This window comes from Protomyctophum parallelum (assembly GCF_964188405.1).
Source record: "Protomyctophum parallelum genome assembly, chromosome: 10".
NCBI classification, from domain to species: domain Eukaryota; kingdom Metazoa; phylum Chordata; class Actinopteri; order Myctophiformes; family Myctophidae; genus Protomyctophum; species Protomyctophum parallelum.
The window spans coordinates 44070830-44091847 of NC_139704.1; the positions used below are offsets into that span (position 1 = coordinate 44070830).

At 41.6% G+C, this 21018-nt stretch overlaps 1 protein-coding gene across 1 annotated transcript in view; it reads left to right on the forward strand.

The window, feature by feature from the left end:
* Positions 1-14165: 14165 nt before the first annotated feature.
* The window catches only part of adgrb3 (adhesion G protein-coupled receptor B3), a gene marked incomplete at both ends in the record, with an annotated part of 259513 nt that continues 252660 nt past the window's right edge, over positions 14166-21018 (forward strand). The window contains one exon of the mRNA XM_083775051.1: positions 14166-14793. Coding sequence (XP_083631177.1) covers positions 14166-14793 — 628 coding nt within the window. The remainder of the gene's footprint in view (positions 14794-21018) is intronic.

Consider the following 21018-nt stretch of genomic DNA (forward strand, 5'->3'; position numbering starts at 1 on the left):
ACCTGAGATCAGATTCTAAAAAAATGTCTATTACAGATTCCTGACAGTTTTCATTCTCACCTGAGATCAGATTCTAAAAAAAAATGTCTTCTATGTCAGTCGCTCTTCGATTTTTCAAAAATAGCAGACCTACAAGCTCGTAGCGCGCCACTCGGTGGCGCGATATGAGCTTGAAGATCTGCTATTTTTTCAATAGCTAAAGCATAACATGATGCTGACACCGAAATGGGTTCCCGCACAAAATGGGTTAAAACCCAGCCAAACAAATTATCTCCAACTCCTATTCGTCACGTCTTGTCTTACGGACACGTACAGTATACATCAAAATGAGATCAATCGGATATACTTCGTACAGTACTGTATGAAGTATCCGATTACTCTCATTTTGATGTTTTGATATTTTGTTATCTTTTTTTGTTTAAAAAAACTGTGGTGAACTTGTATTATTATTTCCCCTTCATGGGCTCAGCCTTTGCTTTATATTCATCCACACTGATATGTCTGTCTCATCCTTTCGTCAGAATCTGAAAGATCTCTGGAATTCAAGTCTCGCTCAAGGCCAGTAAAAGGCTTTCAGTCTCATTAGTATTCTGCCAAACGCAGTCAACAGTGTCTCAACTATCCTGTTCATGCAGAGATGCCAGTTATATTGGGTGATACAAGTGATACAGCAGATAATGGAGAAAAAAAGAGAATGCATGCCAATCCTAGGCACTATAAGCCTTGCCTTTACAACACGCGTGTTAAAACGCAGTATTAAATACAAAATGTATGTATTATGTGTGTTTTTTTAATGAACGCAAAACAGCACAAAATATCTGGAAGTGTTTGGATTTCAATTTGGAATATAAAAAAAAATATGATAACAAATAATACAATACAGGATGTAATACTGTATATAGCATTAATGTTTCAGAATGCTTTGCGTGTTTTACAAACACACAGGATTTCATGTTGTGTGGTTTAGGCAATCCGTTTTCAGCTGCTATAGCCTCCTAAAAAGCAATACATTGTATATAAACCGTTTTGTGTCAAAATATGACAATAACTGTCATCACATGTAGTCGATGTGTCTGTCAGCGTCATACTTGAAGGGAAACAGATGCTGTGGAGCACAGATTTATTGATAAATTAAATGACAAGTGAATGAGTTATGCCTCCTCGGACCTCGGTGTGTGTGTGTGTGTGTGTGTGTGTGTGTGTGTGTGTGTGTGTGCGCAGTGTGTGCGTGCGTGTGTGTGTGTGTGTGTGTGTGTGTGTGTGTGTGTGTGTGTGTGTGTGTGTGTGTGCACTGTGCAGTGTGTGCAGTGTGTGTGTGTGACAGATTATTTCACGTTGCCAAATTCAGATGATATAGTAGTCTGTTGTTCCTTTCCAATATGGTTCTGCCTCTATCTCTATACTCAAATGAATACGTCGTGGTGCTATTGGCATCATGTCATTACCACAGATGAAACCTACTGTACTTTCTTTTACTAATGTTGAATATGTGGCACTAAAATGAAACAATTACTTGGAAACAATGCTTAACCCATTAACCCATTCTGACCTGAGATCAGATTCTAAAAATGTCAGTCGTTCTTCGATTTTTCAAAAATAGCAGACCTACAAGCTCGTATCGCGCCACTCGGTGGCGCGATACGAGCTTGTAGATCTGCTATTTTTAAATAGCTAAAGCATAACATGATGCTAACACCAAAATGGGTTCCCGTTCAGAATGGGTTAAGACCTGGGGCCGATTCTACAAATGTCTGAAAAACGTACAGTATGTTGCTATATCAGTAGTGCTCAAACCTCAAACCTCTTTGAGCACCCCCAAAATGATATATTTGATGTACAGTACAGTATGTGGCTACCACCGATCCCCAATATTTCGCTCCAGGGACCCCCAGAAGCAAAGATTTGAGCTGAAAATGTTCACTTTAAAAATGATACGTAGCTTGCGGAGTTAGTTCAGTCAGGTATACTCAAGAGGTTATTTAATAATACGCTGCATTGCCATGTGGGTGTATTCAGTGTTATGCAAGACCCATATGTCATATTATGCTGATGTGGCAATCAGCTGACCAATTGAGCAGGGTATTTAAGCCATTCTGAACGGGCACCCATTTTGGTGTCAGCATCATGTTATGTTTTAGCTATTTAAAAATAGCAGATCTACAAGCTCATATCGCGCCACCGAGTGGCGCGATATGAGCTTGTAGGTCTGCTATTTTTTGAAAAATCGAAGAACGACTGACACTTTTTAGAATCTGATCTCAGGTCAGAATGGGTTCATCAGACCAGTGTGTGTCCAGTGGAAACCTCGTATGAATCTGATCTCAGGTCAGAATTGGTTAAGCTTGCCTAAAGACTTCCTGCGTTCCTTCTGCATATTATGTGTTCCTGGCTGTTTGCTCCCACCACTACCCCGGCAACGCAGCGGTTGGCTCTGCTATTAGCTCTGTTCCCCATGGGGGTTGTTATTGTATATCTACACTGTAGATATACAATAACATCTCTCTGTAGAATGTATCTCCCTGCTCTTAATGTTTAATGATGGTTGTTAAATCGTGCCGAGCAGAGAGGAATATATATGTAGCAGAGCGAACGCCAAGATGAAATATTATATCCTGTATTCTCATTATATAATACTGTACATCTCTCTTCAAACTATTTGTGAATTATCTGACTGAAATATATTTATATATGAATACTCAAAGATTTGCACACTTTTTCTAGATTAGCCAAAGTAATAGAAAATGCTTTATAGCTAAAAAACCAAAAATGACACAGACGCTTTCCTGGACTTAACTATAACTTTAGACTACGGTTAGTGTCAAGAAAAGACACAAATAAGCTAATGACTAGTGACAGATCTATTGGGTAAATTGATCATCATGCATGGAATTTCCTTCATACAGTATTGAGCTGTCTATCTTTTTGAGAGGCCAACATATACAGTACCTTTACTGACTTTTGGCAGACTCCCAAATGATTTCACTGAGATCATACCAACTTCATCGATCACACCAACATTTATTATCATTTATTATACTGTATATAAATATGTATGAAATCAATTACTCGCACGCTTTAGCAAGCTCTGTGGTGTTGCTCATGTACAGATTTTTTTCTTTTTTGGGTGAGACCGGATTGATCATGACAGTACAACAACAGTAAACCATCATTAAACACATCAATACTGTATACTGTGTATATATAATGTACTGTCTATATTGCAATTAGTTGGGATTCCTATCGTGGTTGACATGTTAATATTCTAATGGATGAATATAGTGGAGTGGAGTGGAGTGCCAACGTTGTGACAGAAAAGAGAGAGCAGAGATATTTTCAAAAGATTCTGCTACTTGGTGGTGTCTGTGAAATGGATTATGCCGCTCTGTTCCTGTCCCAGGGTAGGTTGGGCTGGCTCCGTATTTAATGATGCTCCTCTAAATAATAGCTGTGAGTTGAATTCTTCCTCGGAAATATAACGCGGGCACATGAGGCTGTACAATAAAGAAAGCCTTCATAAAAGCTCACACCATTTGGAAATATATTATTATATCCATCCCCCCTCCCCCCCCCCCCCAAAAAGAAAACTTCTCTACGGAGAAGGGAGGTTATATGCGTGACATGTTCCTCGCAATTTGTCGAAGAAAACATGCCAGTAGTATAGGAGTTGTAAAGAGACTACAAAATACTCCCCTGCTCCGCTCTGACCTACAGTACAACTCATGTAATGACAAATGGCGTAATAACTTATTGCAAAACAGCACGCAAGGATAAACTGAGTAATTCATTTGAGAGAAATACTTCCCTCTAGACCTGCTCAGTTGGGTCTCTTGCCGGTAAGTCATCCTCCAGTTGAGATACCAACCGATGGAGGAGGGAGAGGGCCATTATCAGCCATGTCAGACAAATGTGACACGTTGGGCCGCCTTCGCCTGGAAGTGATTGATTTGCATTGGAAATCTGCAAATCAAATCTATATTCCGGCGACGTCCTGAGAAGCTAAGTATTTAGAGAGAGGGAGAGGGAGAGTGTGTGTGTGCATGCACGTGCGTGTGATCATGTCTGCAGGTGCTTATGCCATTCTGACCTGAGATCAGATTCACACGAGGTTTCCACTGGACACACACTGGTCTGATTAACCCATTCTGACCTGAGATCAGATTCTAGAAATGTCAGTCGCTCTTCGATTTTTCAAAAATAGCAGACCTACAAGCTCGTATCGCGCCACTCGGTGGCGCGATACGAGCTTGTAGATCTGCTATTTTTCAATAGCTAAAGCATGACATGATGCTGACACCAAAATGGGTGCCCGTTCAGAATGGGTTATGCATGCACATTGCTGTACATGGATGGATGATGTATGTGCATGGACGCATGCGTGCATGCATCCACATGTCAGTGGCACCTGTCAGCGTAACCGTGACAGAGAGGTGAAATAAAAGCACACAGGTGCATCATCTGAAAAGTCCATCTATAATATTCTGGAAACAAGAGATAATATAATCATTTGAAATGATGGCGGGGGTAATGGCAAAAACAAAGCCTTTGCTGGCAACATATGCTCTTTCATCCTGCAGGAAATTATACAGATATGATTGATACAGACACACAGCTATTACATCTAACTGCCATTAAATTATACACGTGCACGCATGCACCGGTGCGCGCGCACGCGCGCACACACACACACACACACACACACGCACGCACACGCACACGCACACGCACACGCACACACACACACACACACACACACACACACACACACACACACACACACACACACACACACACACACACACACACACACACACACACACACACACACACACACACACACACACACACACACAGGCTGTCGTGCAGTCACACACACACAAACATACAGGTGTTAACAGAGAGATGTGTGCATGCGCGTTGATGAATAATTCAGACATGCTCTCCTCAAACACGATCTCGACTTGATGGAATAAAAACAGATTTTGCAAAAATGCTGCCCGAGTGAGAGAGATAGATATTTTTAGAGTATCTGCTAGAGGAGAAAATTATCGGCAATAAATGGTGTAATGAGGTGCATGATAGCACGAGTACCCTATCTCTGGGGGAGAGAATCAGCAGTGCTCTACAGAATGATGTACGCTGCTTTTTATCTGTCAAGCATTAAATGTTATTGACCTGAGATCAGATTCTAAAAAATGTCTTCTATATCAGGACAGTTTCCTGAAAAAGCTATGTTTCTAATGTCAGTCGTTCTTTGATTTAAAAAAAAATAGCAGACCTACAAGCTCGTAGCGCGCCACTCAGTGGCGCGCTATGAGCTTGTAGATCTGCTATTTTTCAATAGCTAAAGCACAGCATATAATGCTAATACCAAAAGGGGTTCCCGTCCAAAATGGGTTAAATGTTTTTTTTTTCGTCCCCCACACACAAAAAAATCACTAGGAAAGATAAAACTTTAATAGGTCTGATCTCATACAAAGCATACAGTTAAATCCTGTGTTATGTATCCAGCTGTAATTCTGAGAGATTATAAAATTTGCTCACTCTCTCGGGAATCCAAATATCACTCAGGATTGTGGGAGTGTGGCACTGACTATTTAAATGCACTGCTATATACTGGACTGTAAGTGAGAGTCTATATCACACAACGATTCAACGATTTGGATATATCATTCTTTTATAATTAACCCCCACCTGGGGACCACTCTAACCAAATGAAATGTGTAATCTTTGTGTATTAGGGGTCTGGATGCCGTTTAGCCCAACGGGCAATCACGCAGGATGGGTAATGTCCTCCTATATCTGTGAGGAATGATGGCAGCATTCCTAGAACCGGAGCGTGGAGGAGGAGGAGGAGGGAGGCTCACTGGGAGAGATTGCTCATTGTTTTTTTCATTGTTCAATAAAGCTCAGCGTGAATGTCTTCCACCTTTTTAGCTCGCAGCGGAGCCAAGCGCTCCCAAAACGCCCAAAGTCTTCATTATTTTGGCCGTGGAATGTGGGCTGGCTGGAGGTCACTTTCTGATGCTCCACTTGTCGCCCATGGGGGAAGACTGCAATTAGAAGGCTATACTATACCGCAGTCACATGCCTATTGCCATGATCTGAATGTGCTTGAGGGAACTAGTGGGTGGAATTTGATTTGTTTGATTTGGTTCTATAGTCATAGTCTTTTGAATAAAGTTCCATTTGTTTTAGTCATATTTCAGTCATCTGAAATGTTTTAGTTTTGGTCGACTAAATAAGATTTTAGTAGACTAATCTACAGTTTAGTCGACTAAAATGCATTTTGGCGGGCCTTGATGGCATCGTATAATGGCTGGTTTTATACACTTGCTGCATGCTGAAAATAGTCCGATCTACAAGCTCACAACGCAACCAAACAAAAGGGCTTGTCTTTTAGTTCTATACTGGATCTCATTCTCTTCTCCACTAGTGCCTCTCTAACATTTTGTCTAGTTTTTATGTTGACGAAATTGTCAATATATTTAGCCTCAGTTTTAGTCATCGTAGCTTTGTTTTTATCCGGTTTCAGGTAGTTGAAGATTTTTCATCATAGTTTTAGTCGTTGAAATAAACACTGAAGGGAACACAATCTGCTTCAAATGTCGTATTACAAGAGATTAATAATGCGCTAACTTTGCATGCTATACACACTGTGGTTTTTCATGTTCGCCACTTGAACCAGAGAACCCATAATGCTAGGGGGAAATTTGCCAAAAATAGTAGATCTACAAGCTCGCAGCGCAAATAGATTTGGTATAAAAAGCAGGCCATATAAGAGCCAGCTCAAGTCTATATGTTTTATACATGCTAAATGGCACACATGCTGTGTGTAGCCTTGAGGTTTCCGCCACTTGGAGTGCAAAGGGCTGCATGATACATTCTTCATGTTGGGAGCTAGCAACAGATGTTTAAATGGAAGACATTCTTTATGTTTAAATGGAAGACATTCCATGATATATTCTTTATGTTGGGAGCAAGCAACAGATGTTTAAATGGAAGACATTCTTTATGTTTAAATGGAAGACATTCCATGATACATTCTTCATGTTGGGAGCTAGCAACAGATGTTTAAATGGAAGACATTCTTTATGTTTAAATGGAAGACATTCCATGATATATTCTTTATGTTGGGAGCAAGCAACAGATGTTTAAATGGAAGACATTCTTTATGTTTAAATGGAAGACATTCTTTATGTTTAAATGGAAGACATTCCACTGAGGCCTTGAAGAAAGCTATGATACATTCTTTATGTTGGGAGCAAGCAACAGATGTTTAAATGGAAGACATTCCACTGAGGCCTTGAAGAAAGCTATGATACATTCTTTATGTTGGGAGCAAGCAACAGAAGACATTCCACTGAGGCCTTGAAGAAAGCTATGATATATTCTTTATGTTGGGAGCAAACAGATGTTTAAATGGAAGACATTCCATGATATATTCTTTATGTTGGGAGCAAGCAACAGCTGTTTAAATGGAAGACGTTCCATGATATATTCTTTATGTTGGGAGAAAAGCAACAGCTGTTTAAATGGAAGACGTTCCATGATATATTCTTTATGTTGGGAGAAAAGCAACAGATGTTAAATGGAATACATTCCATGACACATTCTTTATGTTGGGAGAAAAGCAACAGATGTTTAAATGGAAGACATTCCATGATATATTCTTTATGTTGGGAGAAAAGCAACAGATGTTAAATGGAATACATTCCATGACACATTCTTTATGTTGGGAGAAAAGCAACAGATGTTTAAATGGAAGACGTTCCATGATACATTCTTTATGTTGGGAGCAAGCAACAGATGTTTAAATGGAAGACATTCCATGATACATTCTTTATGTTGGGAGCAAGCAACAGATGTTTAAATGGAAGACATTCCATGATATATTCTTGATGTTGGGAGAAAAGCAACAGATGTTAAATGGAATACATTCCATGACACATTCTTTATGTTGGGAGAAAAGCAACAGATGTTTAAATGGAAGACATTCCATGATATATTCTTTATGTTGGGAGCAAGCAACAGATGTTTAAATGGAAGACATTCCATGATACATTCTTTATGTTGGGAGCAAGCAACAGATGTTTAAATGGAAGACATTCCACTGAGGCCTTGAAGAAAGCTATGATACATTCTTTATGTTGGGAGCAAGCAACAGATGTTTAAATGGAAGACATTCCATGATATATTCTTTATGTTGGGAGAAAAGCAACAGATGTTTAAATGGAAGACATTCCATGATATATTCTTTATGTTGGGAGCAAGCAACAGATGTGTAAATGAAAGACATTCCATGATACATTCTTTATGTTTAAATGGAAGACATTCCATGATACATTCTTTATGTTTAAATGGAAGACATTCCATGATACATTCTTTATGTTTAAATGGAAGACATTCCATGATACATTCTTTATGTTTAAATGGAAGACATTCCATGATATATTCTTTATGTTGGGAGAAAAGCAACAGATGTTTAAATGGAAGACATTCCATGATACATTCTTTATGTTGGGAGCAAGCAACAGATGTTTAAATGGAAGACATTCTTTATGTTTAAATGGAAGACATTCCATGATATATTCTTTATGTTGGGAGAAAAGCAACAGATGTTTAAATGGAAGACATTCCATGATACATTCTTTATGTTGGGAGCAAGCAACAGATGTTTAAATGGAAGACATCCCATGATATATTCTTTATGTTGGGAGCAAGCAACAGATGTTTAAATGGAAGACATTCCATGATACATTCTTTATGTTGGGAGAAAAGCAACAGATGATTAAATGGAAGACATTCCATGATACATTCTTTATGTTGGGAGCAAGCAACAGATGTGTAAATGAAAGACATTCCATGATACATTCTTTATGTTGGGAGCAAGCAACAGATGTTTAAATGGAAGACATTCCATGATACATTCTTTATGTTGGGAGCAAGCAACAGATGTTTAAATGGAAGACATTCCATGATATATTCTTTATGTTGGGAGAAAAGCAACAGATGTTTAAATGGAAGACATTCCATGATATATTCTTTATGTTGGGAGAAAAGCAACAGATGATTAAATGGAAGACATTCCATGATACATTCTTTATGTTGGGAGCAAGCAACAGATGTTTAAATGGAAGACATTCCATGATACATTCTTTATGTTGGGAGCAAGCAACAGATGTTTAAATGGAAGACATTCCATGATACATTCTTTATGTTGGGAGCAAGCAACAGATGTTTAAATGGAAGACATTCCATGATACATTCTTTATGTTGGGAGCTAGCAACAGATGTTTAAATGGAATACATTCTTTATGTTTAAATGGAAGACATTCCATGATATATTCTTTATGTTGGGAGAAAAGCAACAGATGTTTAAATGGAAGACATTCCACTGAGGCCTTGAAGAAAGCAACAGAATAATGACATGCAGTAAACTATGTGTTGCAGAAGCGATGGCACGGTTGACCTCATCAAGAGAAAAACCAAATTAAATGCTAATGTTTTTAGGCTATAATTATAGGCCTACTCCGAATGATTCCAAATGTGCAAAATCTCAGTGAATATGCAAATATTTCCGATCCAGGATGTGTTGAAGGTCATGTGCATTAACCTCTGGTTGTAGTGCGTGTGTGTTGTTGGTTTCATCCTAATTATAGGTCTATAGGATGTCCTGTCTTTTGACCATTAGCCCGTAAAGGGCGCTCATCCGTCTGACATGTACAGTAAATGCTTTGTCTTAACCCATTCTGACCTGAGATCAGATTCATACGAGGTTTCCGCCGGACACACACTGGTCTGATTAACCCATTCTGACCTGAGATCAGATTCTAAAAAATGTCAGTCGCTCTTCGATTTTTCAAAAATAGCAGACCTACAAGCTCATATCGCGCCACTCGGTGGCGCGATATGAGCTTGTAGATCTGCTATTTTTAAATAGCTAAAGCATAACATGATGCTGACACCAAAATGGGTGCCCGGTCAGAATGGGTTAACATATCGACCGCTAATTCCATGACTTTACTCCCTATACCTTGTGTACCACTTTGTGGTTTTTATTCTTCCAATACAACCAATCAGCGATCAGTGATTTTGTAGGACAGCCAATGACAAAGCATTCTCAGAAGAATTACTTGGTAGGAAAGAAGGAAGGAAGGAAGGAAGGAAGGAAGGAAGGAAGGAAGGAAGGAAGGAAGGAAGGAAGGAAGGAAGGAAGGAAGGAAGGAAGGAAGGAAGGAAGGAAGGAAGGAAGGAAGGAAGGAAGGAAGGAAGGAAGGAAGGAAGGAAGGAAGGAAGGAAGGAAGGAAGGAAGGAAAGAAAGAAAGAAAGAAAGAAAGAAAGAAAGAAAGAAAGAAAGAAAGAAAGAAAGAAAGAAAGAAAGAAAGAAAGAAAATCTGACTGCAACATTGTGATTTGTAGGGTTCAGAATGTGTGGTACCAAATGTAAATGAGGAAAAACACACATGTTCATGATGTTGTCATACATATTTAATTTCGCCCACAATGAATCCATCTAATGTCGTTGCATGGTGTTGCATGGCTAAATGCTGTGTAGGCTAAAGCTTACCTTGCGCACAGACATGTTAGATTATGCCATCAGAACATTCCTTTCAACGACCATTGCCATTACAACGTACAGGTTAATAACAAGACAACTTCCTAAGGCGTAGCCTATATACCTATACTAGGCCATTATAGATCCATCCAATGACTTTCTTTCAGGCCGAATCAGGCGTATAATACGCCTGAATTAAAGAATGGCATGATTGGAGGATATATGGATCTAGATGGTAGCCTATCGGGAGAAACTTTCCCAAGACAGACAACAACTTGTCGAGTAACAATTAAAGAGGGCCTTTATTCAAGAGAACATAATATCAAGTGGCTATAATATATTCATTGTCCATCGGAGAAAAACCTAGAACAAAACATAAAACCTGCAGATGCAATTCAAAAGCTTGTGGAAGGCTTCACATGGTCACAGTTATATACCGACACATCCCAGAACAAGGTAATCCGGATGCGAGACGAGTCCCCATGATGATAACGCACGCAATTATGATCCCGGGCACGCAGCATTTTGCACCCCCAAAAAATAAAAACCAATTAGAAATATCAAAATATTCCATTTCATGAAAGCGCATTAATGTTTCTTGCGGGCGCGGATGTATGAGTGTGTACCACGGCCGGGTCCACCAGACTCCAGTTCAGGGGGAAAAACCCTTTTGACTCGCATTACATACAGAGAGAGAGGGAGGCTATAGTGTGGTGGAAAAGGAGGAGTGTAGTCAGTCAAGTGCACGCGTAAAAAGCGGTGCCATGCAAGCAGGCGCAGCAGCGATCGAGGAGCGAGCGTGTACGCGTACGTGCTTTATCTTCGCGGCTGTGTGTGACGTGATATTGCAGCCTGCACAGTAGTGCACACTCCTGAAGCCGTGTGCGAGGAACGGGCAAAGCGTGTCTGCTCCTCTCCTCCGCTCTCTCTAACTCACTAAGGCAACATCTCACATCCACCCACTGGGGATTTTTGTTCCTTTTAGTATTTTTCTGGAAATTATTGGACCGTTTATTGGAGACCGTTGGAGAGAGAATATCAATGGGAATAGATCGTGGATTTGGCCGAATTATTTGCGGGTGAAATAGGTTTCCTTTTTTTCTTCTTCTTTTCCATCACTCAAGACATTTCTCTCGCATCGTTTTGTCGTATGTTGCGCGCCCCCCCTCTCTCTCTCCCTCTCTCGCTCTCTCATCTCTCTCTCTCTCTCTCTCTCTGTGTGTGTATGTGTGTGTATGCATGTGCGTGCGTGTGCGACTGTGCGTGTGTGTGTGTGTGTGTGTGAGTGTGTGTGTGCCAGGCTCCTGCGTGTGTGTTGATGGGGAGACCGAAAGGAGACATGAACCAGACCGGAGTCTAAACGCATTTTTCATCTATTGAACATCTTGTTGCATTTGGACTTGTATTGTTGGGGATGGAGAGCATCGATCTACCGGAGGGCTGCAGAATTTATTTATAAAGGATGTGGCCAAGTATGCTGGAAAAATAGCCATAGCTTCCGCAGTGTAAGGTAATGGTTATGATTATTATACATGCCTCACATTATTATTGTTGTAATATTCGGTGTTATTATTATTATTATTATCATCATTATGATATAGGCGACGAGTCAAGACGACATGCAGAACTCGCGCTGCATTGCATGTTAAGCATCTGCAAATTTCGTTTATAAAACGAACAAAAAGTTGCGCTTCTCTTGGTAAACGTGTGTTGTATTCATTCATGAGCATAATGTACAGGTTAGGATCAGTCCTTAGTGCTTACTGTCTCTCTCTTAAAAAAAAAACCCGAACATGCCTCTTTGGTGTCGAACCGCGAATTGCCACCGAGGTGTTGCCCATGTATGTAGATTGTATGTTTTTACATATTTCCCCCCCCCATAAAGCAGTCAGTCAGTCTGCTATAGGTCAAACAGAAGTCTATGTTGTTTGTGGGCAATGCAATAATCATGCGCCTTTTTGACGACCGATGGATGGATCATCGTCAGACTGAGACAAGTGCTTCTCAGCCGTGGTGGTGGTTATGATGATGATGATGAATCTCTCAAAAGGGATGTATTAGGCTATATAGATTCGGATGATTTGTGTCAGCTTTTCCCCTCATCCTCGCCCCCTCACAAAAATTAGACTTCAAACTGGTTCCCCAGTATGTACAAATCCTTATGTAACAAAATGCACCAGCACAAAGTAATGAGGCTACTTGTATTATCCAGTCAGTGGATTCAGTCAGTGCAGCTGATAGTCCTAACTATTCATTTCCCCAGCATAGCCGCTGGTAGAGATCGAGGCTATAGTCTGCTGCTTGGGATTTCAACGCCTACACACACGCGCTCATGCACGCGCGCAGTGCGCACGCGCGCGCACACACACACACACACACACACACACACACACACACACACACACACACACACACACACACACACACACACACACACACACACACACACACACACACACACACACACACACACACACACACACACACACACACACACACACACACACACACACACACACACACACACACACACACACACACACACACTTTCTGCTATGACACTCACAGCTGCATTGCCCGTAGGATTAAAGCAATCAGGACATCGCATTGCATTCTCTCTCGCGCGCGCACGCACTCTCTCCCTCTCCATACATAGGACACACACGCACACGCGCGCACACACACGCACACACACACACACACACGCGCACACACATGTACACTCCACTGGCTCTTTATCAAATTGCATTGTCAAATATGTCAAGCTCTGAATGTTGAGACATTCAGGTCGCGTGGATTGAAGGAACAGGAGCAGCAGAGGCTGTTGGGCTGGAGGGAGACAGACAGCTGCAGAGAAAAGCCTTTCCGTGTCTATTTGAAAGCAACATATTTAAAACATAGCCTATTTTCCGCTTTCGGAGGAAACAAAACAAATTGCCACTGAGCTCGCATGCTCGCTCTTCAAATGTGCTGATTGTTAAAGCTAAACTGAGCAGTTTGTGTCCTCATCAGTAGCATTATGTGTGTCAGGCAGATGCGGTTTTCTTTGAGCCTATAAATGCAGAATATGTTTGTGTCAATAGCCTATCATAGATGGGTGGTGCTATCGGAATCCTGGGGACACGCTTCCCGAATTTAAACCACACACACACACGCACACACACACATCCCCAAATCACCAGCCAAAATATATTAATAATAAATAGAGAAAGCCGCCACGAGGTGGCAGTGTTTGCCCAAAGTATGGTGTGCCAGTAAATAGGGACAGACTGTGGTATGCAAAACAATACATGTTTCTCAGGTTTAATGTGGCGTTCATTTCTCTTGATGACAGGAAGTGATAGGAAATAAATGAGCCAAATGAACAGGATGTGACGGGCTCATTGGTCATGCATGCATGTTCCCTCTGTTTTCTAATACCTCTCATGTAATTGGTTTCCACTCTCTTCCCATGCAGGCCAAATGACATAGGATGAAGGCTGTTCGCAACCTGTTGATTTATATATTTTCCACCTATCTTCTGGTTATGTTTGGATTAACTGGTGCCCAAGATTATTGGTGTTCCACTCTAGTCAAGGGGGTCATTTATGGATCATATTCGGTGACTGAGATGTTTCCCAAGAACTACACGAACTGTACGTGGACACTGGAGAACCCGGACCCTACCAAATACAGCATCTACCTGAAACTGTACAAACGGGACCTGAGCTGCTCCGAACACTCCCTGCTGGCGTACCAGTTCGACCACTACTCCAACGAGAAGATCAACGAGCTGCTCAAAGTCAACGAGTCCATCGTGTACCTGTGCGACTCCAAGAACGTCTACGTGTTCTTGCAGTACGACAAGAACTTCGTGCAGCTGCGGAGGGTTTTCCCGTACGACTACGACAACGGATTGACGCCTCAGAAGCTGCCGGACGTCGAGGAGGCGGAGAAGTCCGTGGTGGAGTTTCTGGTGCTGAACAAGGCCAGCCCCAGCCAGTTCGGCTGTCAGGTGCTCTGCACGTGGCTGGAAAACTGCCTCAAGTCCGAGAAAGGGACGGTGGAGACGTGCGGGATCGTCTACACCAAATGCACCTGTCCTCAGCACCTGGGCGACGGGGAGTCGGAGGGGGTGCTCCTGCTCAACAACGTGGTGCTGCCTTTAAACCCCCAAACGGAGGGCTGCCTGTCCCCGCAGCTGCAGGCCGGGCAGGTCTGCAATCTAAGTGCCGAAGTGAAACGGCCTCCCAAGGAAGGTGAGTATCATGCTCAGGCTTTCGTTTTTCCGCTGACATAGACCTAGACTATAGCACAATAAGGACTGTTGTTGTTGTGTGCGTATAGATAAGCTACTCTAGCGACTGTGTCGAATGTGCACGTCAATTAGTCGATCCTCCTTTGCCCTTGTTGCATGCTTATACCGTGTGCTGGCTCATGAAACAAAGAACACACACAGATACTGGTCCTAGGTCAGATTATAGGGATGTCGACCGTGAGAGCAAAGCTTTATGCGAGGCATGTGGGATTATGCCCACAAACCAAAAAACGTTCAAACGTACAAATGTGACATTCAATGTGGTTACGATTCAATGTAATCTGAAATATTAACGCGATTCATTTACAATGGAAGTATATTTGCACAGATCTCCGTGAGTAGAGGAGTTGCTTACAAATCGAAGGATTGTTTTTTTGTTGTTTTTTTTGTATATACTTTGCATCTATGCCCATCATCCAGGAGAAGGAGTTTACAGTGATGGAAACTAAGGACATGTCCTTAGTTTTAACTGCCATGTCTATAGCTTTAACTGCCATGTCTATCACTCTGAAGGAGTGAATCTTAAGTGTGATACAAGGATAGTGTGATCTTGAGTCATATAAGTGAAGGCAGGCACATTATTACTCAGAGACATAATAGTATGAACTGCGTTAGGATAGTGCGTTAGGATAGTGTGATCTTGAGTCATATAGTGAAGGCAGGCACATTGTTATTACTCAGAGACATAATAGTATGAAACTGCGTTAAATCCTTAGCCAAGCACAAGTGGAACATTCAGACGAAGTAGAATTGTGCACAAAAAAACAAAAACAAAAACCAAACAAATGGAAGCCATTTTGAGGGACAAATAGCCAAAAAAGCAGCATTCCTCAAAATCCAATGGGAGAAAAGTAATTTTAGATTTTTTTCTCTGCTTGTGTACAGTAGGCTGTAGATTGCATGCCATGATTACAGTCTTGGTTCAAATAATGTACAGCACCACACACACACACACACACACACACACACACACACACACACGCACACGCACACGCACACACACACACACACGCACACGCACACGCACACGCACACGCACACGCACACCCACACACAAAGTTAATAAAAGGGCAATGTGGGCCATTGTATATAGCCTACTACAAGAATGCTACCAAGAAGAAATGCATACCATAGCAATCACATTTATTTATATCTGTGAATTAAGCACAATGATAGTGCTTAATTATGACCACCTTCCTTCTTTCCTTCCTTCCTTCCTTCCATGAACACTGCTGTGTTGCTTTGCATTTCAGGAGAGCAGGGATTTAAACGCAGGGGGAAATATGTATCACATCCCAGAGCCGTGAAACGTGTGAGAAACAATGAGAATGAGCACATATATATATACCAGGGAATGCTATAAACGCTGCCTATAGGGCATGTCTGCAGTGCTTCATTGTGGATGTGTGGTAATAACACCCTTGAGAAGGCCTAACTGCTTTCTGATCAAGTGGAATAGAGGAACTCCAGCATTACAGTGAAGGACTGCTGGTCAGCGGCTCGCTGCTGCTAAACGCTACACGCTTTTTATTTAACCACTTAAATCCCATATCAATTTGTTGACCGGAGTCCCCCCAGGGTTTTCCCCCTCTTCACCGGCCAATAATGTCTTCACGGGAAGAAATAACAGATCTACAAGCTCACGGCGCGGCGCAGAGCAGACACATTGTGCGCTTGTAGATCGGCTATTCTCGCTCGAACGTTCACACCGAGAATTAGGACTCTTTAATTGGGTTCAAGTAGTTTAACACTTCTTTTGTGTGTGTGTGGGTTTTGTAAGACGTCTTACAAATGTCTTTTGTTGAAGAAATATTAGTGAATATCAAGGTCCTCTTCATGTGTTTGCATTAAAGCATCTTCTCTTCTTCTCCCAGTAAATGGAGTCAGTGTTTCGTTCTCATAGACATAACAGTATTATAGGGCCTTAAAGCCATCATGGAATTTAGTGAACACCGCTACGTTCATTAAAAATGGAAAACACTATTACAGCCGGAGTATCATGTTTGAGAGTCTTTGAGCTCATATGCGGTGAAATCTCTTTGCCCCATAAAACAACATTTGACATTTTTTCTATCAGCATGTTAATAACGGCTTAAGAGCACAGCTTAGTTATCTCTCTCTCTCTCTCTCTCTCCTCTCTCTCTCTCTTTCCCGAAGCTGCTATTTATAGTGGCGGTGGATGGGGGGGGGGGGTGGGACGGATGGGACCGGGGGGGTGTAGGGGGGGGGCAGAATAAATCCGTTTTCATCTGGATAACTGGGAGATCACCAGTGGGTTTAAAAGAGCACCATGTCTCCAGTGGCTTCATGATGGCAGAGTGGGTGATCATTATGGGGAATAAAGGCTCTGCAAACAGCCAAACAAGGCTGTCTTTGATCTTCTCAGTGTCTGGTCCAGGGTGGCCTCCTCGCAAAACAACACATGAAAGGGAAAGACGGCGTGGGGGGGTGGGCTTGTTCACGCCAGTGTCGAGGTTTCATTGACTAGAACCATGACGAAAAAATGTCCGTTGAGACGTCGACCACCTTTTTTCCCACAGGCGAAAAATACAAATAAATTAAAGCTAAGCTATGATTCTAAATTCTATCATCTAGTATCTCTCAGGAAATATTTTTGCTTTTTGGATTATGATACTGCAAAAAAAGGGGTTTTCTCCACTGCTCTTTGGAGGGCTCGACCCATTTCAACCTATCCTGACACGGAACCTCTTCTCGGAGCTTAGTATGTCAGACCTTAAATGATTTACTCAGTAATCGAAATGGAGGACTTTAGCAGAAGGTTTACATGCATTCTCTCTGTAGCCGTATACAGTACATGCACAGAAATACTTTACCATTCAAATATGAATATGGTGAGTTAGATACATTTGGTTAATTATACTTTGCTCGTTGGACACAATATGCTTTCACAAGTAGTTCTGCCAGAGGTCCAGAATGCAATATTCTGGACCTCTCAATATCTGGAACCGACAAAGCATGGATGCCTTATACTGGCAGAACGGTCACGGTGGCTCTGAGATGGCCTCATGCCGGACACACTGCACCCGCGGGTTCAAATCCTGGGCATGGAGCAGTATGGAGGCCATGGATTCGCAGCTTTAAAATTAAGCCTCGTTTAGTGCATCAGCGGTTGGATGTCTCTGTGCAATTCCTCCGGGAGGAGAGAGAACACGGCGAATCCCAGTAAACGGGATCATACAGTACTGTACATGTAGGCCGACGCGTACTGTACTGCAGAGCATGTTCTTTGCCCTGCGTCGATAGTGGCGCCATGGGTTTGTCCTTTCCTGGACATCTGCTGTCCGTGAGTCGCATGATGCGTTCAATTCAATCCCAGCATCTGATCAACCTTGCCATTAAGCAGCAGTTGAATTATCCACTGATTGCTCTGACGCCAGCCAGCAAATGAACAACATCTTGAGAGGCATTGTCTTGTGGGGCTCGGCCAACATGTGTCCTTCAGGAGCGGTGGTGGGAACAAGAACTCACATGTTTTACGTGTTGACCCATTTATAGGCCTGACGTCGAAACTTTACAAAATGTCTTCTAAATCCTGACAGTTTTCTCAATTTTACAAATGTCTTCTAAATCCTGACAGTTTTCTCAATTTTACAAATGTCTTCTAAATCCTGACAGTTTTCTAAATTTTTACAAATGTCTTCTAAATCCTGACAGTTTTCAAATTTTTTACAAATGTCTTCTAAATCCTGACAGTTTTCTCAATTTTACAAATGTCTTCTAAATCCTGACAGTTTTCTCAATTTTACAAATGTCTTCTAAATCCTGACAGTTTTCTCAATTTAAAAAATGTCTTCTAAATCCTGACAGTTTTCTCTGATAGTTTCTATATCAGTGGTGCTCAATATTTCATGTCAAGGACCCCAAAAATTATATGTAATTGGCCGCCGACCCCCATCTGAAAATATGTTGTTCCAGGGACGCCCCAGAAGCAAAAAATATATATTCAAAGATTTGTGCCACATTTTCACGACTTAAAAAAAAAAAGCAGACCTACAAGCTTGTAGCGCGCCACTCGGTGGCGCGCTATGACCTTGTAGATCTGCTATTTTTCAATAACTAAAGCATAACATAATGCATACCACCAAAAGGGGTTCCCGCCCAAAATGGGTTAAGTAAAAGTATCAATACTGCCATATAGAAATACCCTATTAAAAGTAAAAGTCTGGAATTCAAAAATGTACTTGAGTAAAAGTATAAAACTATTGGCATCAAATCATTGGCATTTACCTAAAGTACCAAAAGTAGAAAGTACTCGTTATGCAGACCGTCCCATTTCATGTTTTCAAATATATGTATAATAGCGATTGTCCTTCATGACTTCATCTCTCATAATTAGATGAAATTGGCATTCCAACCTGAAAAACTAAAGAGCTGGTGAGAGAGAGCTGACAAATCAGAATATAAGGCTATTTATTTAACACGGAAGGAAAAAATAAAATCACGTATCACGTACACCCCCTAGCCCCTTTTAACTTCAGTTTGTATATACTGGTACATTAAGTACTTCTGTAACAGCCAGAAAGGCTAAAGGTGTTTGACTGCAGGGTCACCTAATCCTAATCCGTGATCTCCTTCGTATACTGACGCAGATCGAGCCCCATTGTGTGTGCAAGAGTTGGAAAAACGTGTGAAAAGTGAATGTGACGTGGACCTGATTGTGTTGGCAAAATAGTTTTATTAGCCGACCCACACATGTTATAGTGCTGGATAACCCATTCTGACCGGGCACCCATTTTGGTGTCAGCATCATGTTATGCTTTAGCTATTGAAAAATAGCAGATCTACAAGCTCATATCGCGCCACCGAGTGGCGCGATACGAGCTTGTAGGTCTGCTATTTTTGAAAAAAATCGAAGAACAACTGACATTATTAGAATCTGATCTCAGGTCAGAATGGGTTCGTCAGACCAGCGTGTGTCCAGTGGAAACCTCGTATGAATCTGATCTCAGGTCAGAATGGGATAAATAAATCCCAAAGTCGGTCCTATATATACAGTAGAGTAGATAAAAACACATTAGGGTCGTCACAGATTTGAGTTCTCTCTCTGGTTCGCTGTCAGGGAAAGCGCCTGTGCTCATAAACGCTTCCATAATGTGGCCTCCTGCTTTGACAATATGTTACCGCAACTACACAATCCGTCGCATTGTGGGCTTGTATAGATCTTAGATGTTTTTATGTTCAAAACGGTTTCGACGTTTAGGAGAGAAAAAAATTATAATAATATTTGCCTATCAATCCCAAAAATGGGGACCCTGGTTACAGTAATACAGGGGCTAATATTTATCGTCACAATGAATGTCAAAAGACAGATCCCTCCCTGGGTCTTGCAAACACGTGCACGCCAAGCATGCAGAGCAGTACCAGAGCATAAGCATATAAATATGATGAAATATTCATCCACTCATTGCGCTTTTCGGGCAACACATTTCTACTTTCTACTGCCATGTAGAGTATAGACAAAAATATGATTTTGACAGCACATTTGGATGCAGTTTTAGTCATATTTTTGTCATCTGAAATGTTTTTGTTTTAGTCTAGTCTATATACTATATACTATAAGATTTTAGTCGACTAAAATGTATTTTGGCCGGCCGTGATGGCATTGAAATGCCCGATTTATACTATAGTCGTGTGCTGAAAATAGCAGATCTACAAGCTCACAATGCGGCGCATATAGCGCCGAGTTTGTAGATCGCCTACTTTCGTAGAGCGACTCTGACTCCAAACCAAACACTATAGTCCACTAGTACCTCCTTGACATTTTGAACCTCATGAACATTTTCCGTCATAGTTTCAACAGAATCAACACTGATTGGCGATTGGATTTTGTATTGGCAAATTAAGTGTGTGTGTGTGTGTGTGTGTGTGTGTGTGTGTGTGTGTGTGTGTGTGTGTGTGTGTGTGTGTGTGTGTGTGTGTGTGTGTGAAGCAGCAGTGTCCTAATGCTCTTCTGTCACCCAGCGCCAAAGGCCTGCAGGAGCACTGCAGCAGGCCGCCGCCTCGCAGAGAAAGAAGCCCTTTTTATTCACTTTGGAACTCAGTCAAGTCACTCAGTAGTCACACTGCATTATGCTCGGCCCCATTGTTCTGTACACATGGAGGCCATTTTAGTTCCAATTCAGTGAGAAGTGAGAACGCAGCAGCT